Source organism: Canis lupus, chromosome 12 (assembly GCF_048164855.1).
Source record: "Canis lupus baileyi chromosome 12, mCanLup2.hap1, whole genome shotgun sequence".
NCBI lineage: Eukaryota > Metazoa > Chordata > Mammalia > Carnivora > Canidae > Canis > Canis lupus.
In genome coordinates this window covers 52125239-52150677 of record NC_132849.1, presented here as the reverse complement: position 1 = coordinate 52150677, position 25439 = coordinate 52125239, and the positions used below count along the sequence as shown (strand labels likewise).

At 44.2% G+C, this 25439-nt stretch overlaps 1 protein-coding gene across 1 annotated transcript in view; it reads left to right on the top strand.

Annotated features, from left to right (window-relative positions):
* The window catches only part of VSNL1 (visinin like 1), a 102976-nt gene that overhangs the window by 32766 nt on the left and 44771 nt on the right, over positions 1 to 25439 (top strand). Inside the window, exon 2 of the mRNA XM_072771015.1 lies at positions 10515 to 10681. Coding sequence (XP_072627116.1) covers positions 10520 to 10681 — 162 coding nt within the window. The 5' untranslated portion in view covers positions 10515 to 10519. The remainder of the gene's footprint in view (positions 1 to 10514; positions 10682 to 25439) is intronic.

The following is a 25439-nucleotide window of genomic DNA, read 5'->3' as shown; positions in this document are numbered from 1 at the left end:
CTATAGTGTGGAAGATGGATTTCAGGAGGGCACACTGGATGGGGGAGCAAGTTCGGACGATGATAAAAGTGAGAGATGATGGCAGCCTCACCTAAGGTAGTGGTGAGAAAGAAGTCGATGGATTTTGAGAAGGAGTTAGGAAGTAGGATCTACAAACTACTTCACATGATCATTGGTTGGATACAGGAATGTGAGGAGAGGCAGAGTCCTGGATAACATCCAGGCTCTGAATGGGACTCGGGGCAAATGGCAGGACCATTTACCCAGAGAAGAGCATAGGAAGACATGCTGAGTTTGGTATGGTTGTAGGATACCAAGGTGGAGATGTCTAACAGGAGGATGGAGATATTGTCCAGCATCCAGGGAAGGCTTACTCTGGAGATAGATTTGGGAACCATATTTATCTTTGTAATATAGGGACATTGAGTAAAGGATTGTTGAATAACTGAATTATTGAATTAATTTCTCATATCATGCTTCTTTCAAATAGAACATTTTACTTCTATAAAGCCATCTTTATATGAGAATTTCAAAGTTCTCTGTATTTAAGACCCACTCACATGAGTTAAACTATTTTTTAGAATTACCATTAGAGATAAAAATTTAGGAACATGGTAAAAGTAAACAGCTCTCAGAAAGGAAAGACCACCAGCCTAAGAGTCAGAAGACTTTAGTGACTCTGCTACTACCAACAGACACTAGGACATGTCACTGCCCCCTCGGGATAGCCAAGTCCTTAACTCTGACAGCAAGGAGAGGGCTGGCACCGCTGATGCTCAAGGCTGCTCCTGGCCCCGGGACTGAGGATGTGCGGGTGACGTGGGCGCCCCTGCTCTGTACTTCTCTCCCACAGCTCCCTGCTGATAGGAGATAAGGACCACGGTCCTTCCCCACTGAGACTTGGCAGCACAACCTAGCACACAATCTGTTGGACAGAAGGCTGTGATTATTAATGAAAGCATTTCCTCTGTTACCTCACAGAACTCAGTGAGGTTCTGACACTGCCAGAGATGGCCTGTTTCCTTTCATAGAAATCGATGCTCAGACACACATAGAATGGTTAGAGAAAGACGCACAGGAAAGTAAAAATAAGACACAGAAAAGTGGGTGGCTGTTTGAAACACTCCTAGATGAAAGGTTACCAGCTATTAATCAGCTTACACTTCTGTTCAGTGGGTGAGTGGGGAATTAGATGGAAACTTCACTCAACAGTTGATGCTTAGTCAGGGATGCAGGGTCCTCAGATGACTTTCCTCTGTTGGGTTGGGTATGAAACACTTTTACTTGAAGAAGAAGCAGGACCACAGTAAAATCCCCCAGGTGTCACAATTTGTGCACTTCGGTTTATACATACCAGGTCTGGTACAAGGTGTTAGGGTTAAGGCGATGCCTAGATATCTGGGCCTGGATCTTGAAATATCTGCCTCCCTATCTTCTGGAGCAGCCCAATTTGCTGGGTCCCATGATGAGGCTAATAATAGCTACTGTTTGTTGAACACCTGCTACGTGGAAGGCACTGTGGGAAGAAATTTGCTGTGTTATCTCATTAATTCTCATAACAGCCTTGTGAGCAAATTTCATCATTTCCATTTGACAAATGAGGAAACCTCCAATGGGCTGAGTAGTTGCTCATAAGTAACATACTGTGTATGCAGCAGGAATATCATTTGACTCCATGTCTGCCTCCAACACACTTTTTTGTCCAACTAAAGTCCAGTGAAAAATAAAAGAAACATTGTGGCCCAACAGAAAAGGGAAGGGAACTCGCCAGATGGGGTGAAAGGGAAACTGAGTCTGAGGAGAAACTTTCCCAAAGTCATATCCTAGCACCCAGGCACCAAGGTGGCTTTCGGCTTAACCATACTTCCCAGGTACTTGAGAGATGTTCTTTGTGTCTGGGAAAGGAGGAAGAAGGCCATGGAGTCTGACCTCCAACGCTGGTCCAACCACTTGAGCACCTTGTAGATCAGAATCCCTGAGCACCCGGTCACCTCCTTACCAGATGGGTTTTAGTTTGGAACCACTTAGATCCCAGAGCTAATGTCCACCAGCAGCTCCCACCCTGGATCAGGGGTCTGATCCCAGGCAAAACCTTTAGACTTAGAGGGACCACTCAGGTAGGAACTTGGCTGGAAGCATCTGAGACAGGCCTACTGGGCAGGGAGGCCACTCTTCATAGTCTGGTCTCAGGGACATAGAGTAGCTCTTTCCTATCCTACAAGGCTCAGACCCTCAGCCAGTGTCGGTGCCCAAGGGTCACAGGTCTGGGCACTATAGCAGCCTCCAGGTTTTCTTCTGTGGCTCAGTAGCCAGGGGCACTGCTAGCTAGGCCCTGTTATGGACTTGTTATATTCCCTGACACAAGTCCCCTAACCTTCCTTGGACAGAAGGTTTCATTTCCAGAAAATGAAGGGGGTTAGATCAGATGATTAATCCCTGGGGCCCACTTCTGTTTTCACCTTTGTGTATATATTATTCTTTCTGGGTTGGAACTCTTGTCACTTGCCCTGACAGTGCCATTGCCACTGCCACTGAAATAGTTTTCTTCATTTATTGCAGATCAAATAATTCTTGCCATATCTTGAGTCCCCAGGGATGCAGTCTGCACCCTCCTAACCTCCCACCTGTTTTGTGCTTATGGGCCAGAACTCCGCTGTAATCCCATGAGGTTCAGGGCTTGAAGTAAAGCCATCAGAGAATGCCATAAGAAAGGAACTGGAGGGTATTATGCTGAGTGAAATAAGTCAATCGGAGAAGGACAAACATTATATGGTCTCATTCATTTGGGGAATATAAAAAATAGTGAAAGGGAATAAAGGGGAAAGGAGAAAAAATAAGTGGGAAATATCAGAAAAGGAGACAGAACATGAAAGACTCCTAACTCTGGGAAACGAACTAGGGGTGGTGGAAGGGGAGGTGGGCGGGGGGTGAGGGTGACTGGGTGTCGGGCACTGAGGTGGGCACTTGACGGGATGAGCACTGGGTGTTATTCTATATGTTGACAAATTGAACACCAATAAAAAATAAAATTATTTTTAAAAAAAGAAAGAAAGAAAAAGAAAGGATTTCTCGCCTTTTCTGAAGCTTCTCTGGTCCCCAGAGACAGAAAAAAAAAGGCCAGCCTGGGACTCACACTCTGTCCCTGGGGAGATGCTGCTGGGGGCTTGTGAGTATTTTGCTTAGGAAGATACAGACTAGAGGGGCAGAAAGAGCCATTGTGTCAGATAATTGTCCTTATTAGAAAAAAACAAAACAAAACAAAACAACCCACACAATGTGCTGGGCAACTCTGGGGCATGTTTTCAGGGTTGTTTTAACAGTCTCTGGAAACTAGCAACCTAGTGTCATTTGTTTATAGGATCCAAGGGAGGTAGTGATGGAGATTGTTTCAACATCCCTGCTCAGAGATAAACATGTGTCCTGGCTTATAGGCTTTGGGTGTTTGGCATGGGGACAGTGTGCTGCTGGGGTAGGAGGGTGGGATCACCCAGCCGGGGTCAGGAGACCAGGGAACTCCCTCTGCCATTGGTTGCCTGTGTGATCTTGGAGAGTCTCAGACTTTCTAACCTAAAATCAAGGGGATTAAAGCAGAAGAGGGCAGCCCCGTTGGCTCAGCGGTTTAGCGCCGCCTTCAGCTTAGGTCATGATCCCAGGTCCTGGGATCGAGTGCTGCATCGAGCTCCCTGCAGGGAGCCTACTTCTCCCTCTGCCTGTGTCTCTGCCTCTCTCTCTCTCTTTCTGTGTCTCTCATGAATAAATAAATAAAATCTTTTTTTAAAAAATAAATAAAGCAGAAAAGCCTGGAGGCAAATCTTTACAAGCTTTGGTCTTCCCTAGTTGTGTGATTTTTAAATTCTTTTTTTGTGTGTGTGGGTGGGGGGAGCAAGGGGGCGGGACAGAGGGAGAAGTAGAGAGAATCTTAAGTAGGCTCCATGCCCAGCACAGAACCCCACATGGGGCTCCATCCCAGGACCCTGAGATCAAGACCTGAGACAAAATCAAGAGTCAGATGCTTAACTGACTAAGCCACCCAGGCACCCCTCAAACTCTTAATGTTAGTCCCCAATACAAGATCTTGAAACAACATCAGGGATATCAAACAAGGGAGCAAGGCATCAACGAGAACTTGAGTTGTATCTATGCTGCTTTGGATGCTTTCTCCTCAGACCATCTACTCTGATTTTTGTTCATGGTTTTCATCAGTGCTCTCCAAATTGACCTGAGTTGCTTGCTAAAAGTACAGATTTCCTTCTCAGCGTGGGTCTCATGAAGCTAGATTTTTAACTAGAGTAGCAAGGATGATTTTTGTCCTCAGGCAAGTTTGGGGAACACTAGTTTAGAGCTTTCACCTGGGGAACAGTCACAGGTGAAGTTGCCTGATCTTCAGAAGCTTCAGAAGCTTCTGAAAAGGCGAGGAATCCTTTCTTACAGATAAGGCATTGGCTCTCTGGTCCCTCTGCTCTGAGCCTTCATCTCATCATTATCCCATATTCCAACGGGTGTCAGTGTCTCCCCATCCAGTTCTGAGCTCTTCAAGACTGGAATCATGTCTTCTCTCTACATCCCACCATGCCTAGCGTGGAACCTTTCCCATAGACAACACCTATAAATGTCAGCCACGCTGAGGTGCCCAGAGCTGACCAGACCATGGGTCATTATTGATGTGAACCATGGTGTCAAGAGGAAGGAGAAGGGGAGAATAGTACAGACTTGTGGAGAAGTGTCAGAGAGAAGCCAGCCTTGGAACCAAGCCTTGCAGGAGGAGTACTGTTTAGACAGGTGGTAAAGAAAGGAAGAGCCATCCAGGCAGGAGTCTAAGCATGAGAGGGCCTGTCTCTTCCAGTTATTTCAGTGTACAAGTCAGGAGCCCAGGGCTGAGGGAGAGCACCTGCTGTATTCAAGGCTGGCCCAGGTAATCTGACACTACAGCCAGCTCAGCTCCTGGTTAAGACTCCTTCCACACCTGGCACTGTACTCCACCGGCCTCCAGCTGAGCCCCTAAAGTCCTTCCTTCCTCCGCTCTGAGCCTTACTTCCAGGGCTATTTCCCCATGGTGTGCTTATCCTGTTGTGTGTCTGCATGTGTGCCTGGGCCGCCCCATCTCAGCCCCCAGTCTGCATGAATCTTGCCAAGATTCAGCCGGGCCGATGGCCAGATTACCTGCCTGTGAGAAGCCAGGCCTGCTGCTCTGTGTGCCTCATTGCAAGCAGTGGGTCCTGCTGTGTTCCAGGAGGCTGGACTCAGATATCAGAGTGAGTAAAGGACAAGCTCAGGGCAACGCACGCACACACACACACACACACACACACACACACACACACACACACTACTCGAGTCCTCTCTAAGACCCAATGGGTTTGTGGAGGAAGATGCTCACGGGCACATCTTGCCTCCCCTGGCAGGCCCAATCATCCTATAGGAAGTCTCCCAGATGTGTCCTGAGGGCACTCACTCGTACATGCTTTGCCTCCTCTGCTCTGGAGTTCTGCTATAGAGACTGTAGGAAGTGGAAGAGAGGTGAGCAGAACTCAAGGCAGGAAGGCCAGTGAGAAGGACAAATACCACAACTTGATGGTTGCAGAATCCAGTCAAGAGAAGATGATGGCCTGTATTAGGAAACCAAGGGGGTTCTAGAGAATGACTTTTATTCTGTACTCAGCTTTATTAGCTGGTTGAGCTAAGGTGAAGTACTCTTTCTCTGTGAGCTTCAAAGCCCTCCTCAGTAAAAGGGAGGTGATAATAATCTCTTTCATACTGGATTGTTACAAGGGTAAATGTTGTTGCATGGAGCCTTTTGTAAACTGTGGAGTATAAAAATGTGGTCTTTTCTGGCATCATTTGCAATTTGGTGCTGGGCTCTCCTCATCCACGAGCCCATTCCTGGTGGTGTTCTTTTGCATGCCAAAACCCCTCTACCAGCCTGTTTTGTGCCTCGCCCTGAGTATCTCTCTACTGTAACTCAAACCATGAGATATAATTTGGTTTGGAGCTTGCCTGGTTTTTATCTTATAACCTGGAATGCTTGCGTTCAAATAATACACTCCAGTGTCTGTCCCCTCCCTTCTTAGGCAACAAATGTTCAAGTACCAACCGGTGCCCAGGTAAGGAATCCACAGAGTCAACATGTGTGGACTCTTTTGAGACAAGTTGATTTGAAGTCTGTGACTCATCATTTCATATTTGCAGAACTGATGCTGCTGATCACTGAATGGTGGAGTTGGAAGGGGCTTAAAGGGCATCTGGTCCAACTCACTTGTTTTTCAAATGAGGAAACTGAGCAACAGAGAAAGGATCGGGTCCCAAGATCACAGAATGAACTAAAAACAGAACTGGAATAACACACACACCCCGACCCCACCCCCAGACACACATCTTTTATTTTCTTTTATTTGTGTCATGAAACCTTTTTATTGGGAATGTGATATGCTTTACTGTCATTTTTACCCTTCCTGTCATCTTTATCTCATAATGAAAGACACTACAGGCCTGTATCACTGTAGCTCCAGGACAAAGGGAGTGTAGGTGGGGAGTGTTAATCCATCAATGCTTTCCTTCATGCATCAGACATCACTAAGCACCACCTGTATGCCAAATAATGAAGATATTGAGACAAAAGACATGAGCCCTGGCTTCAAGGTGTTCAAAATTTAGTGATGAAGGCAACCACAAAAAAACAGTCTCTGGGAGGGCAGGCAATTTTCCATAGAGTTAAATTAAGCATTCCTCCCATCTGTTGCCTGCACATTATATTTATACTTATGATTGCATTGATTCTTTTCATATATAGATTACTATGAGACTATCCTTCCAGAAAGAAACATACCAAATACCACAACTTGATGACGACCAAGGCCAAGGTCCTTGAGTATCTGTTTCACATTGGTTCAGTGCCCCTCATTCATTCGTTCCCTCAAAAAATATTTGTTGAGCAGCTAGTATGAGATAGCCGGGATGCAAAAATGAATAAAAGATAGTCCTCTCTCCCAAGAAACTAACAATTCAGTAGAGAAATAAATAATGACCATGGAAGATTTTACAAGGGAGTGGGGATGTCTAGGTGAAAGGATGTCTAAGTCAGCCTTGGAAAATCCCCAAAGGTTTCACAGAGTGGGTGGCATGTGAGCTAAGGCTACTTAAAGAAAGAGAAGACTGCTGAACAAGTGAAAAGACAGATGGGCAGAAAACGAGGATGTGAGTAGGCAGGACAGGTGCCAGGCTAGGGAGATGGGGCTACATCCTGTAGACAATGAGAAGTGTTGACAGTTTTAGGGAGAGGATCAGATGGTAAGGTTTGTATTTTAGAAATTCATTCAAGCAGCCGTGCAGAAGGTGGGCTGGAGTCAGGGAGCTTGGGGAGAATCATTAATCCAAATGAGGCCTGATGATACCAGCGGCAGTGCCACATTGAGCCAGGCCAGAACTTGATTTTCTATATGATTCATCTACTGCCAGGCACACCTGACTGATAGTTGCTGACCATGATCCATAGTCAAGAAGCATGAAGTTATGCATGTGAGTCTCCAAAACTGTGACTTATGGTCCTGATGGTGTCCCCTGTGTGAGACCACCTGCTCCCCAGTAAACAGCAGAAACAGTTTCAGGTACCATAAGTGATCCCTGAAGAATCCAAGCTTCCTTGCTTAAGAGAGAAGCTGACATGCTGTTGACCTTTCTTTTCTTTTTTTTTTTTTAAGATTTATTTATTTATTTGAGAGAAAGAGTGCACATAAGCACACACATATGCAGAGGAAGGTCAGATGGAGAAGAGAGAGAATCTTTAAGCAGACTCTGCACCGAGCTCAGAGCCCATAGCAGGGCTTGATCGCACAACCCTGACATCAGGACCTGAGCCAAAGCCAAGAGTTGGATGCTCAACCCACGGAGCCACCCAGGCGCTCCCATACTGTTGACCTTCTAAAGGCATTTGAGAGAGGCAGTTTTTAATAATCCTTAATCCATTTTCCCATCGTTAATACAAACTCACTCTGGCTTGTGGTTTTGGTAAACTCCAACAGTTTTTCTAAAATAGGGCCTGGCAGAGTGACTGATCCCTCTCTCATCCCTTCTTTGAGTGCCAAGAGGCGCTGATTCAGCCTCACAAACCTTCCTGCTTTTGCTCCTCCTGTTCCTTCTGAGATGCCTTCCATCCACCTGTCTGTCTGTGATTGTACCTTAGAGTCTTGCTAATCCAGGTTCAAATTCTGGCTCTGCCACACTTCACTTGTATGGTCTTGTACAAGAGAGCTGCCCGAATCCTTACTGCTGAGTTGTCATAGGGTTCAAGATTATGTATGGAGAGTGCTCGACACAGTGCCTATCCCACAGCCAACACTCAGCTTTCAGCAGCTGTTACTCTTAGGTGAGATTCTGGTTCAGTAATGCAAATTTGTAATTCTCTACTGAAAACAACAAAGTGAAATCCTGAAAGTTTGGTAATACATCTTTTGGTTAGCAGGATAACCACGGATTAGTTTTCTCACCCAGATTAATGAAACTTGACACCTGAGTCCCCAACTTGATTTCCATATCCAGCTGTGGGATCCCACAGTAACCTATGATTAAGAGACTGTTGCTAATGTGAGACGTGGAGCTTGAAATCAAGAGCAAAAATAAGCAGAGACACTCCATGATAAAGGATATAGTTGCTGATCCTGGGGTCCTTTGCTCAAACAGAAGAGTTCGGAAGACAAATGGCCATTTTAATGATATCTTCTCATTGTGTTAGGTTGGGATGGTGCTGAGGAGAAAGCTTTCCCTGAAAGTAGCAAGAGTGGTTTGGTTTCATCACAGTGAAAGAATTGTTCAGTGTTAGGGCAGGTCACTGACAATGGGTGTGGAATCTCTTGTAAAAGAAGGCAAAAAATTAAAAACAACAAAGTATGTGATGAGATTACCCCTTCTGGGTGATTGCAAGCATGGACCTGTCTAGAGACGAGGAGAGAATGTGTCTCCAGCACATTAAAGCCCTACATTCACTTGGGTAAATTTTTCAAAGCCTAATTGAGTTCCTGTATCAGGATTTTGCAGATCTTGTGACACTTTCCTTATTCTGGTGGTCCTTCAGATTTTCGATTTTAATTTGACTCTAGTTAATGTGTTCAGCTTTCACTTTTTTCGTTATAAAACAACAACATTGAGGGATGCCTGGGTGGCTCAGTGGTTGAGCAACTACCTTGGGCCCAGGGCGTGATCCTGGGGTCCCGGGATCAAGTCTCACATCGGGCTCCCTGCATGGAGCCTGCTTCTCCCTCTGCCTGTTGTCTCTGCCTCTCTCTGTGTGTGTCTCTCATGAATAAATAAATAAAATATTAAAAAAAATTTAAAATAAACAAGATTGAAGGGAAATTTTTTTAAAAAATTCACTTTAATTTTCCTGCACTAGTGCAAAAACTAGTTTAACTATGGAGTATTGTTTATTTTTATTTATCTGCTTATATCTTAATTAGCCATCACAGTAAATCTGAAGAGTTTTGTCATTATATTTATTTCGTTAAGGAACACATTTGAGATAAGGCCGTTAATTAATATTGCCCTAAGTAACACAGCTAGTAAACAGTCCATAACCTAGCACATAACAGATATAGGTAGCATTGTTTTATGTATTGTTATTTTTACTTACTAGCAGTAGTACTAGGAGAATGGAATTAGGTCAACTGAAATTCACCACCCAATCTCTCTAAAAAGCCATCAAGTTTGTCAACACTGATGGCGACGTTATAGAAAACCTCTGAAGAGGAGAGGAGAAAGAGAAATAATTTGGCTAATAAAAATAAGCTGTTTCTATTAAAAAAAAAAAGCTGCAGTGTTAGAACCAGCTGAGATTTGCTACCATTGCTGATCAGATTTCCCAAGTCTGCTTATAATCATTTGCCTGTAAAGCCTTCTCATTGCGTGTGTCAATAATCCCACTTGAGGGATCCCTGGGTGGCGCAGCGGTTTGGCGCCTGCCTTTGGCCCAGGGCGCGATCCTGGAGACTCAGGATTGAATCCCACATCGGGCTTCCGGTGCATGGAGCCTGCTTCTCCCTCTACCTATGTCTCTGCCTCTCTCTCTTTCTCTCTCTGTGACTATCATAAATAAATAAAAATTTAAAAAAAATAATAATAATCCCACTTGATATTCTTACAAACTAAATGTGGAATTAGCTATCTAGGCAGCAAGCGCTGCTGCATTTTAATTCCTAGAAGGAAAGAGAAACAGTGCCCATATACTTTACACAAATAGCTCCAACAGGGATGGCTGCCTTTCCATGTGGGAGTTGATGCAATGTGAGTGGGAACGCATGATGGAGGAGGAAGAGCCCTACCACCTTTCCAGCCCCACAAGGGTCTTTCTTCACTCATCTCCTTTCTGGAATGCCAAATAGAAGGAGGCAGACTTGGGGGGTTGGGGGGTTGATCTGACACAGTGGAGGGAGTTGCCATCACAGGCCTATTTAGGACTCTACTCTGACTTGGCTCCTAATCAGGCTTGAAATGATCACAGCTAATTGCATTAATTTGTTTTTCTCCAGGCAGGATGGGGAAACAGAATAGCAAACTGGCCCCCGAAGTGATGGAGGATCTGGTGAAGAGCACGGAGTTTAATGAGCACGAGCTCAAGCAGTGGTACAAAGGTTTCCTCAAGGACTGTCCAAGTGGGAGGCTGAACCTCGAGGAGTTTCAGCAGCTCTACGTGAAGGTAAGTCATCTTCAGTCTCTTGTCTTCTCCAGGCCACAAAACACCTCATCTTCCTGAAACATAGCTTCCTAGATAGGGGGTTGCAACTCCAAGTAGCCCATTTGTTTCAAATGCTGATGATTTGCCAAACAAAAGGGAAAGTGGAAGTTCTTAAAAATGCAGAGGGATGAGTTTTGTTCCGGGCCAAAGTCAAGCAGTTTCTGAATAAGAAGAGTAATAATAGTTCGGTCAAAACATTGACTAGAGGGGTGTCTGGGTGGTTCAGTGGGTGAGCATCAGCCTTTGGCTCACATCGTGATCCTGGGATCCTGGGATCAAATCCTGCATGGGGCTCCCCACAGGGAGTCTGCTTCTCCTTCTGCCTATGTGTCTGCCTCTCTCTGTGTGTCTCTCATGAATAAATAAATAAAATATTTAAAAAAAAATCACTGACTAGAGTTCAAAGGATGACAGTGTTGGGTGAAACTACAGTGGAAATCTCAGATAATAGTGTTTGCTGATGATTATGGACAAACTGTTAATTACACTACAGTTTGGCATGTAAAAGGTAACTGCACCTCGCTCCATTAAAGAGAAAGTACATGGGACGCTTTTTCACCACGAAATGCCCTCCTATTTGCAGAGAAGCAAACAACCTAGATTCCTCCAATAGCACCATTGGGAGGGGGTGGGGAGGTCCAGTATTCATTTGGGCATAAGGTCTACAATGTGGCCTCTTAACTCAGCATTTTGCACTGTTTACACCCTGGAATTTAGATAAAACTATCAGTGGAAGGTATCATTTCAACTGCAGTGGTATAATCTTGGTTCTTCTGAGCTTATCAGTTGTACTGGTTCTAGATTTGGCAAGATCTAAGACATTCCATTTTGTGCGTCAGTATAGCATGTTAGGCTTTTGGAAGAAATGTGTGGTTTTTCTTTGAACTTTTTCTGATGGAAATACCAAATGGAAAATACTACTTTTATCCTTTAAATGTATCGACCATCGATTTGAGTGATGTGAACCATCCAGGTACACCTATGTGTGGGGAATGATTGTATAAAGTATGAACATTGCTTTGACCTCCTGAAGTTGAGAGTTTCACTGAGGCAGTGCTCCAGCGGTCCTATCCTTACCTGTGTACAAGCAGGGGCATGTGTATGAATGCTCCTGGCTACACTGTTTGCAACAGCAAAGCTGGGAAGCAGCCCAAATGCCCATCAAAGGGTGAGTGGAAAATAAACTATGATATGTTCACATAGCAGGCAAAGCAGTTGAACTGTAGCATCACTGAAACATTAAGTGCAAAAAGTCAGTCTTAAAATATTCTGAATTAAACACAGATAAGATTTTTTAAAAATTTTATAGGACTACAAATAAATGCAATAAAATTGTGTAAAAAAGGAAAGCAAGAGTGATGAAGACAGGATCCAGACTGATGGCTACATGCAGGGGGGAAGAGGCAAGGTATGGGATAGGGGGTAGGACCACATGATTAGATACATATCATATCTAAGTCATATGACTGTGGTTTTGAGTGATGAGTTTACAGATGGTTGCTACAGCAATATTAGAAACCCAGTAACCATGTAAGAACCACTGATGAGCATCAGTGACCTAGGGTTATCATGAAACCAAAGCTGAGCAGCCAAGGGCCACGGTATACACAAAACTACCTCCTTAAATGTGTGTAGAAAGGTACACCTAGAGTGGCATGTGTGTATAGTATAAGATCACTGTGCCATTTCTAAGATCTAAGACATTAGTTTTTATCACATAGAGCTTTTTCATGTAGAAGTGCTGAGAAATGCATTTATTGTTCACTTGATATAAATTACTTTTGCAGAGAAGTGGGATGATATGCATTTTCCTATATTATTAAACCACTCTCCGTGGTTTTCCAAGTCACATCTTCTCACATTTTATCACCTAGGAGTTAGCCTGAGCCTCACAACTGTCTTCACTCTCAGCCCCAAGGAAAGTACAGACAAATGAGATTTGTCACAGCTACTTTCATATCACTGGAGGTCATGCAAGCTGTCATTCTGTGTTTAAGAAAGCTCTGTGTGCCACATCCCTCACTATTTGTTTAAAATGAGAGAGGTTTGCCTTTGAAGAATTAGTTGAAATGCAGGAAATGAGGTATTTCATTTGCATACTGGAAATATTCAGTGCTGGAAAGCACCAGCCTCAAGATGGGGGTGGGGGTGTGTGTGGGAACATGAAACCCAGCTCAGCATTTTGTGGTACAACTGATGTACCTATAAAACATCATCTCCCTCCTTCACCTCTCCCACCCCACCCGAGAGTGGATTTTTTTATTCCAAGAAGAGAGCATCTGACTTTCTGGATGGAGTTTGGATTCTTGGCAGCCTCTGAACATCCGTGTTCAAACTCAGCCTGTGCTCTTGTGTCAGATCATCAGAAAGCAGGCAAAGTCTCCTTCTCCTTCCAGAGTTGTCCAAGGACATTATACAGGGGAGAACCACAGAGGAAATATGCCATGTACACAGGGAGGGGAAAAAAAGACAGCTTTGAAATGCTAGAAGGAAGAAGCCCAGAGAAAGATGTGGATTATGTAATAAGGCTCAAGAGGAGGGCTGACAAGAAAAGACTTCCTTTAATGCTGCTGAAAAGTGCAAATATTCAGCAAGGCACAGTTCTTATCCTGGTGAATAGATCGTGGTTCCTTCTATCTCAGCGTGGACATTGAGACATCCTGGAATCCACCTGAGCGAGCAAAACTGCCTGTGGCCTCTGCCCTCCTGTGTATGTGGTCAGCCTGGTGTGTCTACTGTTTGTAACCAGCCTGACCCACTTTGGGCTCCAGGAGAGGCACTTTGCTGCCATAGAACCAACCCTTTTGAGGTGTAGGGAGGAGCAGGATAATGAGAGAGGCCCCTCTGCTAGGCCAGAAGCCATAAACTTTCAACTTTAGAAGCCTTTGTATCCAAGATATAAAAGAACCCCTTCATAAGGCCTATGTTTAAAAATGTTTAAAAATGAGGTTCAGGGGCACCTGGGTGGCTCAGTGGTTGAGTGTCTGCCTTCTGCTCAGGTCATGATCCTGGGGTCCTGAGATCGAGTCCCATGTCGGGCTCCTTGCAGGGAGCCTGCTTCTCCCTCTGCCTATGTCTCTGCCTCTCTATGTGTCTTTCATGAATAAATAAATGAAATCTTTAATAAAAAAAAAAAAACAGGTTCAGAAAAATGAGGCCTAGTGTTACAGAAAGAGTGAAGGTAGGACACATATTAAAGATGGCGTGGCCACTCTCACCACAGCACACAGCCTGGCCTGACGACTGGTTCCATGGCAGCCCACCATCAGCCCCCTCCAGCCCCTCCAACTTACAGCTGCAGGAGCAAGCTTCACAGAACACAGGCCTGGGCACAGCCCTTCCTAGTGTGTTCACTCTTATGTTGTGTAAACCATAGTGACCTCATTTTCATCAATGTAAGACCCAGTGATTAGCACAGAGCATGCCACAGAGCAAGCATCAGTAAGTGTTCGTTGAGTGAATTATATTAAATGCTGGCTGTGTATCTCCTCATGGAGCCTTCTGGTAGGGAATCCTATAGAAATGACTAAAGGATGGGACCTGCCTGCCCTCCAGGGTCTCCTAGGCTAATGGAGAAGGCACAGTTAACCCCAGTCCTAGACAGGATGACATAAATCCTTGTTGGTGGGGGAAGATGAGAAATAGGAGGTTAACTTCTAAATGGACTATTAAATAAGAAGTTAATAAAAAAAAAAAAAAAAAAAAAAAAAAAAAAAAGAAGTTAATGAATGCAGTGATGAAAGGCAAACTTTTCTCTTTGCCTTTTAGAAGATAAAACGTCTCTGAGTAGATAGTGTTTACCTTTTCCAAGCTCAGTACCATGTTTATGTTACAAAAATATATGGGAATTCCATTCAATAAGAAATGTTCTAGGCCTAAAGCTTTGGAAATACAAGTCTAAAAAATAAAATAAATATAAGTCTACTCACCAAAACTCTATTTTTAAAAAAGATTTTATTTATTTGAAAGAGAGAGAGCATGTTCATGCACAAGCAGGGGGAGGGGCAGAGGGAAAGTGAGAAGCAGGCTTCCTGCTGAGCAGGGGACCCCCCCCCAACAGAAGGCTCCATCCTAGAACCCCAGGATCATGACCTGAGCTGAAGGCAGATGCTTGACCAACTGAGCCATCCAGGTGCTCCTCACCAAAACTCCTTATTGACACAACTACTGAGAGACATGTATTAAAACAAACAAAAATAAATGATATCATAGAATCTGAGGCATCTAAGCATTTCATGATATATTTTTATATATCATATTTTATATATTTATATATTAGAGTAAGAAAGATTTTCTAGTTAACAAAGTATCACAACCATATTCTATAAATTCTCTATAGTTTCAGAATTTCACTAAAAATTAAAAGAATTTCAGAATTTTACTAAAATTAAAATTAATTTTACTACGAATTTAAATTCTGAAGCTTAAAAACGTATCACTACTTGTTTCCTGAAAGTTACATGCAAACATATAATAAATGTAGGATTTCAGGCATATAATCTTTGTTTTGTAGAATATGAAATAAAACATTTGCATCTCGTTTTTGCCATTTTACCACGTAAAAGTCACTTTGATCAAGTGACTTTGCAAATGAAAAAAAATCGATCTATATCAATGGGCAATTCAAACTTGAATGTGTTATCAAAATCACTTGGACTGACTATATAATTGGCAGATTGCTGGGCCCCTTCCTCAGGTTGCTGTTTTACTGGGCCTAGGACAGAGCTCCAGCAAATGGATCTCTAGTAAGACCTCACAGATAGTTCTAATGGAGAAAATCCATGCATGACATTTGAGAAGTACTAGTCTGGAGTTTAACCTGGGAGTATCCTTCGGTAGGTTTCTAGAATTCTGTACACACTGAGATGGTGTATAAAAGTTTGTATCTATGCTCTCTACTCTCTAGGGAGAGCTTTCATCGGATTTATAAAGTGTTCTGTAAGGTGAAGAAAGGTTAAGAATAACTAAAGATGCTCCTAACCATTGTCAGGCTTAACATTCTAATTCCTACAATGGAGACTTAGTGGGTCTTAACTGATGCTAAGACAAATGAAGAAACATCCCCTTTAAAGCTATACTTTCAAATAAACTTCCCTGGCAGAAAATAAGAATGACAGATTCTTATCTGCATCTTGCCAAATTTGTTTCCAGTTTGCAGGTGATCTTTTCCTGATTTGGGGCCAGTTAATTAAGTTGAATTTTGTCCAGAGCACCATGAAAATGAAAATGGGAAGGCCCCAGTGAGATAAAATGCAATTCCTGGGAGGGCACCTGGGTGGTTCAGTGGTTATGCATCTGCCTTTAGCTCAGGTAGTAATCCTGGGGTCCTGGGACCGAGTCCCCACATCAGGTTCCCCGCAGGGAGCCTGCTTCTCCCTCTGCCTGTGTCTCTGCCTCTCTCTGTGTGTCTCTCATGGATAAATAAGTAAAATCTTTAAAAGAAAATGCAATCCTTGCTCTACCTTCCCTGTCCTGAGCACACCAATGTTCCAAGTGCTGTGTATGTCCTGAATCTTCCTTCCTTGGGCCACTGTTGCCTGGTCTGCCATCAAAGAGCTAATAGTCAAGTGTAGGCTTATCATGTACTTACGTGTATGACTGTGAGGGACCATGTAAGACAAGGAAGGGCCTCTGGGCCCAGGGTCAGCAAAATAGGGCTGGCAGGGAAGGTGATATGGAAGCTGATCATCAAAGGAAGGATGTTATGGACATGAGGAGCTACAGGTCTCTGAACACTCAAGAATCTCACTGACTAGAATCCCAAAACCTGGACTAAAAGATGACTGTTGCGTTTGAGAGCATTTTCCTATGGCATCTGCAGGGGGCCCTCAGACTCAGTGTCTCAGGCTGAAATAAAAACAGAACAAAATGAAACAAACACGAACCTCCTGGCAATCCTGCTGAGAAAATGTGAAAAACACCTGTTGAAGACAAAGCTTGTCCACAGCAGAGGCTCCTACCATAGGCCTCCTCCCTTGTTTCTCCCTCCCTCCCTTTTCTCTCTCGTCCATGTCCCCTTCCTTTGTTGACACTCTAACATGCTTCACTACAATGGTTAGTTCACTTGACTCTCACCTTGGCCTACCATGGAAGGAGACTTTGGAGTAGAGTTCCCTCACTTCAGGGCTTAGTGGTCGGAAGGTCAGGAGACTTGCCCAAAGCTGCAGAGAGACCAGCACAGAGGAGCACTGCACCACCCTGGAAACAGCATTCTCCTCACCCTGCTATGCATCGTGTATTCTCTTGGCTATATTCAGGAGCAAGCATCTGGAAGCTTCTCTGGTCTTCTTTGTTGCCAGGCAGAATGCCTCCAATGCTCCCTTGTCACTCCATCCTAACTATCCTTCCAGGACTGGCTCAAAACCTTCTTCCTTGATTTCTCCATTTACAAAGCAGGAAGTCTTTTCCTCCTGTTTATTCCAGTGACTTTGGGCCCCCCATCTCCTTGTACAAGGATAGTATGTCTTTACAACACAGTTATGCAAGCTTTTCCCACCTTCTCTCTGGTTAGAGCTCTTCTCCATTCCCCAGAGCCTACACTGCTATTGGTGTTTTACCTGAACACATAAATGCCATGTGGTTTAACCTGAAGGCTAGACATGTACCTGCCTACCATACACTAGCCATGTGACCTTGGGAAAGCCCTGTGCTTAAAAGTTTGTTAAATAAATCAACAAACCACTCTGGCTCTCAGTTGCCTAATCTACCAAATGGGGACTGTTTTGAGCCCTGCTTACTTAATGTGAGAGTCAACCAAAGTGCTCTGTAAACAGAGAATCATCTTGCCCAGGAAAGGCTCATCAGTGGCTCGATCTTAGGCACCTGGGCAGGAGAGTGCTTCTGGATTCCAGACTATCCAGTATCTTGGATTGTGGCATCAAGAGCTGGCTCCCCTATGAGATATTTTATCAAAAGAGAACGTGACAGAGATGGCTATTATGGCTTCTCCACATCTGATTCAAATCAATTTTGAAAATAAAACTCTTGGCTCAAAACAGATTTTTGGATGGTCGGTTTTTCAGGGACTCAGACTCAGCCTGTTCCTAAGAGGTAATTAGGAGTAGGCCTTATTAAAAATTTGTTGGGCAGAACTATATACAGAAACATTCTAATTCCTTCGGGAAACAGACATTACATAAGACACAAAATGTCATCCAGATTGGGTTAGTGAGGATGTTGCAATTTTTAGTGAGAACCTGGGAATTCATTTCCATTTGGAATGTTTGCCAACATGATCGAGGCTGCACTTCAACTTGAATTAATGTGGAAAACAAGAGCTAGGAGAAAGAGATGACAATAAAGTTATAGTTCTGAGAAAACCAAGTCCCATGTGAGGCTCCAAAGGCATTTTATTATGGTGAGATTGTCTTAGGGAATAGCTAGCTACCAGAGCGTCTTGCATTAGAGAGAGCATTTATCCCAGAGGGTTGGAAGTGATAACCTTCTCCTGTCTCACAGGGTGTGAAATTATTTTGGATGGCATCCACACCTTGGGATTTTGCTTTCCGGTGATAGGGCAGGTGTCAGTTAGAGAGGTATCAATGGTCACTGCAGCCATGCTATCCAAAGGAATGCTCTTAGAGGAAACCTCAACTTCTCTGCCCTCAGGATAAGGTTGGAAAGAGCCCTTTAGAAGTTTCTCAGTCCACCCGCCCCCCATTTCCCCCCATTTTACACAGGAGGATACCGAAGCTCTTGGGAGTCAGGAGGCAGCCCAAGATTGAGCTGTTTCTTCATTGCTCCAGTTAACACCCAAAAGGATGTGTCTCAATTCCAGCCTGATGGAGGTTTCAAGAAGAACCTACTCTCCCTTTAGCTATTCTCTAGAGCTAATTGGACAATCCATTTCTCATTGGAAATAGAGCCAAAGAGGCAGAAGTAGCCCATTTCTGTTACAGAATTGGACTTGAAGGTACAAAATCATGTCTGGACCTCTCATTATAAAAGCCGCTTTACATTACTGGATTTTTCTAATCTTTGAGAGGGTGACAGGGGTTTGGATCTGGTACCATTGACTGACTCCCCTTGGTGGGAATCCTTCCTCCCTTCCTGTGGCCCATTGAGCACCTCTGAGAATGCTCTCTGTCCTCAATTATTCACGCTCATGGCTCCACTTGGAATGGGTCTTGGACCATTGATGTTTCCCTCTGAGGGTAGTTATGGAGCTTGGGGTTCCATCCTTGTGACTACCTGATGTAGCTACAAATCGTCTCCTATCCTGAGGTCTAAGTCACTTCTTCCCTCTCAGATGAAATGTAGTCCTGAATAGGGGAGTGGAAAGGGAGGTCAGCAAAATAGGGCTAAATCCATCTACAAAATGTTCAAGGGCCTCATTAGCTCTAGTGGAAGAGAATCCTTCTGTAGATAGTGATCCAGAGAAGCTCTTAGCTGTCAATCACCTTCAACAAACACTGTCAAGTGGTTTCTATAACAAATCTGTAGTCAAGAGCCATGGCAGGTGCAGAATTCAAGTCAGATTGTCTCCCTTGTTTAAAGGGCTTGCGGCCTACCAGAACAGTTTAAGCGGATAGCTAAAAGATAACAGAGAAAGGGACATTTGTCCCAAAACTGGTGCAGAAATTCCAGGCTAGCAAATTTCTGTATAAATATCTTCACTGAAGATTTCAAGATACCTTGAAATATAGGTAGGATCTGGAGCTTTAAAGATTTTCTTAAGAGGAGGGGCAACCTAAGTAAGGGCACAGAGGTGAGGAGACAAGCAGATGGTATGCGGAATAGCCAACAGCTCTGTTGGCTGAAATGTTGAGTGACCACACAAGTATCAGGGAAAAGTGGGGTCAGACATGTGAGTGGGGCCCCATCACAGAGGTCATCAAGTGCCAGAAAAGCCTGAAAGTCTTGAATGTTGCGGACAAGGTGAACAGATGATTTCCTTCCAAGATGTGTAAGATGACCATGGACATCCTGGTGTTGTATGCTTCTCAAGACCACAGAATGAGAGTACCAGGCATGAGCGGCTAACTTTCATTTCCCTTGTAAGTGTTCTCCGTGACTCAGTGGGTGAAGCTCTAGGAGCTCGCAGTGTGCCCTCAAGCAAATGGCTTAGGAAAGGTTGGCTGAGTCATCCACTGAATATTGATTGTCTGAACCTTGTGTGTGCTGCACAAGACTAAAGACAGAGAGAACCCATAGGTGGGACATCCATGCAAGTCCCCCACCATCTGGGGAGATAAAGCCTTGCAAGCAGACAAATGCAGAGAGCTAAGTGAGGATGTGGGTTGTCAGAGCTTTGGGAGCTAAGGGGAAGGGAAGCAGGGGTCAGGGAGAGTCTGACAAGGCTTCCTGGGCAGTTTGATGCACTAGCTGGGGCCTGAGGTCCCAGGAAAACCTTACACAGACAAAGTGAAATCCAGTCCCTCTACAAAGGGAGCAGGAGGTAGGCAAGGCCATGATCTTGGGATGACTGGGATCCAGGGACCTCTTCCCCTCAGTGGCCAAGGCTGACCCCAGCCCACAGGGCAAGTCCAGTTCTCACCCTGGTCCAGTTCCCAGCAGAGCTGCTGGCTCGGAGCCCTGTACTTCCTTGGGGAGCAAGACTCCCCTGGGCCTTTGTTTCTGTCACAGAGAGGAGTTGGTGGCAATTTGTTGTGAAGAAGGTGAATCTGTTAAATCTCTTGGGGCGAAAACAGTGACATAGGGTGTTTCGTGAAGACCCCAGGCCTGGCTGTGACACACAGCATCTGTGCAGTCAGGCCCCTACACCCATCTCCTCTATAGATGAAATTCCTTCTGTCTCAACTAAAAAGGGAACTCAGCATGTTTGGTTTGAAATTAAACACAAATGGGTTGTTTTATCAGTGTTATTTACATTGTTTTCAGGAAAAAATACAAGATAGTTATTGTCCTATATTTTTGTGTATATAGTTTACACTAAACGGCCAAAAGATGAAAGGTAAGATCATGTGTATTATCATTTTGGGTGTGGGTCCCTCTATCAGAGATTCAGAGAACAGCTTAGAATATGTGCTAGGTATTACCGAAAAGGCAGCTTCTTTTGTGGGAAGAGCAGGCCTGGAGCCAGACATAGCAGTTAGAAAGGGTTGGATGGGGGGGCCAGTGTTCAGAGCTGCAAATTCTTGCACAAGGCCCTCCACTTCCCTCCATTTCCCTTGTCTTTAGCTTCCGGAACTGTCAAAATGACTCTTTGTATGTACCTTGCAAGGGCTTGACATTAAAGGTGCTCAGTGAATGCTCAATGTCACTTTCATTAGTACTGGGGCCTTGGGAGCCAGTGACAGGAACATGGGGGTGAGGACTCTGGCCTCACCATGTGCTTATGCAGCAGAAATCTTTCATGGTCTGTTCAGCTCTTTGTGGCCTCAAGTGGCCATCTGCTCCAGGGGACTGTCCCTCCGTTTGGAGAGGGGCTGCCTTGGTTTTCAGTCATGAGAACCTGTCTTCACCACATTTCCCCTGCAACCCCTGCAGGCTGGCCCAGCCGCCACTGCTCTTGTGTGGGAAGAGGGGAAGGGAGGAGGAGAAGCTTGTCCCAGGCCCAGGTGCCAGAGGGAATGTTCCCAGCGGTTGGGGAGGTGAGCCAGCAGAGAGGAGAGTCTTCCCCTTGCTTCCTCTTGCACTTCTCTGCAGCAGACATTAACAGCTCAGAGGTGTTACATGAACTCCAGAGAAAGGTTATGGGAGAGCATGACTTCGTCTGAACAAGGCGCCCAGGCAGGGTCCCTGGGGCATGTGCATAGCCCCCACCCAGCCCCCACCTGATCCAGAGGGTCAGGATCCCATTTGAGGCAGAGCAGCCCAACGCTAGATTTCGAGGCAGGTGGCGGGGACTGTTTCTGCCATCCAGTACAATCCAGTTTACTGTCTGCTCTAGGGAGCTGTCACACACACACATGTTTTGGTTTGAAAATAAAGACAAATGGTTTGTTTTATCAGTATGATTCACAATGTTTTCACAGTCACCTGGCAGGGCAGGGGAGGCACTTGTTGGCTTTACAACATAAAACACCATAGAAACTAGGCACACCTTAGGTCCTTTCTGGAATAAATCAAAAGACGGCAAGATGCACAGATGAATAATAAATAGATGATAATAGCCAACATTAATTGAATACTTACTGAGTGTTAGGCACTGTTCCAAGCATAGCACTCCGCATATATTATTCATTTGTTCCTCAAATGGTATATGAGGATGGTATTATTGCTCCCTCTATTTTACAAATGAGGTAACTGAGGCACAAAATGGTTAATAACTTTCCCAAAGTCATGCAATATTCAAATGCCAGCAGTTGGACTCCACCGCCAGTGCTCTTTCATAGGTAGGTAGATCCTTGATGGAAATCTCGGGGAGTCTGATCCCCACGCATAAGGATGGTTTGTGGTTTATCTAACCATAGCCTTTAATGAAAAACTTCAAATAAATGTCCAATGTGGTTCCAGATGACTTACAGGTGGAACGTGGCAGGGGGAAGGAGCCGATTCTGCATCCTGGTTCTGCCCCTGTGCTGCTGGGCTGTGGGCAATCCTTTATTCTCCAAGTCCATGTTTCTCCAGAAGGCCTGCTTTTCCTGCCTCCCAGGGTACTCATGGGGGCCAAGGAGGCAGAGTCTGACAGTGTGAGAGCTCCTTGTTGGCTGTGCTTAAGTTGGGTCAATGGGAAACCCAGTGGGTTGACTATCTCTATGAGGGTTGGAGAAGCCCACCACATGAGGAATTATAGCTTCCTTCTCAATCACATTTAATGACCACAAATTATGGGATCATGCCCATAATGGTTGGCACTGACCCAAAGAGATACAAAGGGGTGGCTTGATTAAATGAGGTATCAGACACTGTTTGTTATCTACCCAATGGCCTTCCCCCTCTCTTCATGTCATCCTCTCTGCTTGTGGCCAATCTCCCAATGTAGAAGTTAACATCCAGGTACACATTTTCCTGGTCTGCTTTGCATCTAGGATGTGGGCATGTTACCTGATCCTAGTCAAAAGGGATCTGAGGAAAGATCTGCAGGGCACTGGGGATGGTTGTGGACAAGGTTTTCTTCTCACCCATAGAAAGACTAGCATGCTGCTATTTGTGGTGTCTGCATATGACACCTGGCACAGCTATAGCTAACTTTCAATGATGAAGAAAGATATTGCTTCCAAGATGAACATGGTAGGGTAGAAAAACAGAAAGAGTCAGGGCCCTTGGTGATATCCCAGATCTGCTGGATCAGTCCTGAAACAGTATCTGAAACGTATGGGATTCTTAATCTTTTATGGATTAGGCCACCTTTACTCGGTCTTCTGTTCCTTATAGGAGAAAGTATCCTACGTGTTACAAAGTTGAATGAAAACAAGAGGCAAAAACCCCAGTCCCCATCAGGATGCTGCTGCTAGTACGTTGTGTGATTCCGGGCCAGTTAATAATGTCTCTGAGTCATAGAGTCTCAATTTATAGAGAAGGCTGGTAATCCCTGTCCTAGCTCCCTTAGAACATTTGTGGGACCACATGAAACATTTTTTAGAGCTCCACTAGCTGCTTTGTTCTGGAGCTCTAGAATTTAATAAAATATGGTAGAAAAGCAGATATGGGAGTGAACCCCTTGTTCAGCAGACAGTCGAAGTTCAGTATGGCTGAGCAGTGAATATTAAAGGGATGAGGGGTAGAAGGTAAGAGGTAGGCACAGCCTCAGTTTCTTCCTCTGTAAAATGAAGTAGAAAACCACATGACCTCTTAAGTTCACTTCTAATGCCAGGATTCTAGAAATCAAAAGATCAAAATTATTAATAGATCTCTGCTAAACATGAATGTCCCTGTACAGTAGGTCACTTGGCATCATAGCAATTTTGCTGTGCAACTACTCACAGGGACAGAGACTATATCTTATCCATCTCTGTATCCCCAGCACTCAACAACAAAAATTAGTTGGTTGATAGAAGAACAAACTAAGTAAATAAAGGACTTTCCTTTATAGATTAACTGAAAGTCAATTTGAAGACTAAATGAAAATAGTGAAATATTTTTAGTGTGTTATCCAGAATAATAAACCACAGATATTCATGATGAACCATTTTGATATAGAATGTTTAAATAAGCAGGATGCAACATTACAGGATCACATAGTATCCATTCTCCGAATTAAGTGGTTAGCTAATTTTCTTATGAAAATGGAAGGCACTTGCCAGCAAAACAGAGTAGCCAATGAATTTCCTTAAATATTATTTTCCCAAAGAGGAAATGAAAGACTAACATGTAAAACTAGAGATGTCTAATATGAGAAAGCTAGCCTGATGACTTGGAAATTAGGCTGCTTACGTTTGAGTTTGTAGTGAGATTGTCAAAGAAAAGTGTGAACACTGGAAGGATTTTAGAAGAAATGCAAAGGAGATCATCAAAGACATAGATGGTCTCTGAAAATAGATAGCTATGGCTGCTTTCTAAGTAAATCCCACTGCATAGTCAAGGTAGGACTTATTTTTATCCATATTCTCTTTTAAAAAAATGTGACATGTCTACCAGGAGCCCGATAAATGATGACATCTTGTTAGAGCTAATATGTTGTGTCTTTATGGCTTGGCCTCAGTCAAATCTCTTTCAGACTCAGAAGCTGGTGCCTGGAGACATCTTTCAAGATGACACAGCTGGGTTGCCGGGGTAACTCGCTGGATGAGGATCTAGCCAGCTTTGGGAGAGATTACATAAGACAAAACCCAGGGATGTCCTAGAGTAAAGGGATGACAGGATTGGGGCCATGGTCCATTCTGCTTTCAGGATGAGGACGAGGTGGGGACTTTAGAAGTTGCATTAGCCACCTGAATCAGCCACCTGAATCGAGAAATCTTAGTGTCCAGATTGATGAAGAATGCCTTGGGTAACTGAGGATTCCAACTGATAGAGAATTAACATAATACATATCAAGCAGAGATGACTGTTTTCGTGAGAATCAGTCTCACCATTTCCTTGTAAGATTACAAAGTTATTGAGGGTGCCCTATTACTTTGTGTTAGAGACATATGTTAATATATATTTTTTGTTCACATGGATGAAGGACTTCCTTGAAGCACCAAAACTCAATTGAATTAATAACTGTCAATGAGGGAATATGAAGATCCTGCTGAGTGTGTATGTGTGAGAGAGATTTTGTGCATATACACAAAAACGCACATAGATATTCAATTCATTTACATGGGTGCCTGAGTTAAGGTAGAAGTTCAACTGAGTGTGACATATTCACGTGGTTTTGACATGACTGAAGATTGTTTTTCTCTCATAGAAAGTCCAAGCTAGCCTGGCAGCTCTGCTCCGCAAGCCGTCCAGAACTCAGTCCCCTTTTCTCCTGGTGCCCCTTCCTAGGCTGTTGCTCTGATTCACGTGACCCCAATTGGCTCACCACAGTGTCACCTTCCAGCTAGTGGGAGGGACAAGACCAAAGGGTTGGTGAATATGCCCCGCCTTTTAAGGGCAAGACCAAGAAATTGCACACATCATCTCAGCCATCTCAACTAAAGACCTTAGTTTTATGGCAACACCCAGCTGCAAGAGACACTGGGAAAGTAGCCCCAACTTTGAACAGCCGTATGCCTAGTCAAGAAGTCAATTACTCTGGAAGGAGAGAAGACTTGATGGGGGTCAGCTAGCAGTCCCTGCACCCAAGGTACATTCTTGGAGGACTTCTGTCAATAGCCTTTCTTCTAAAGGTCAGCTGCAAGATGTGCAGCTGGGTTGTCATTTGAGCTTCTCAGTGGATGAGATTTGA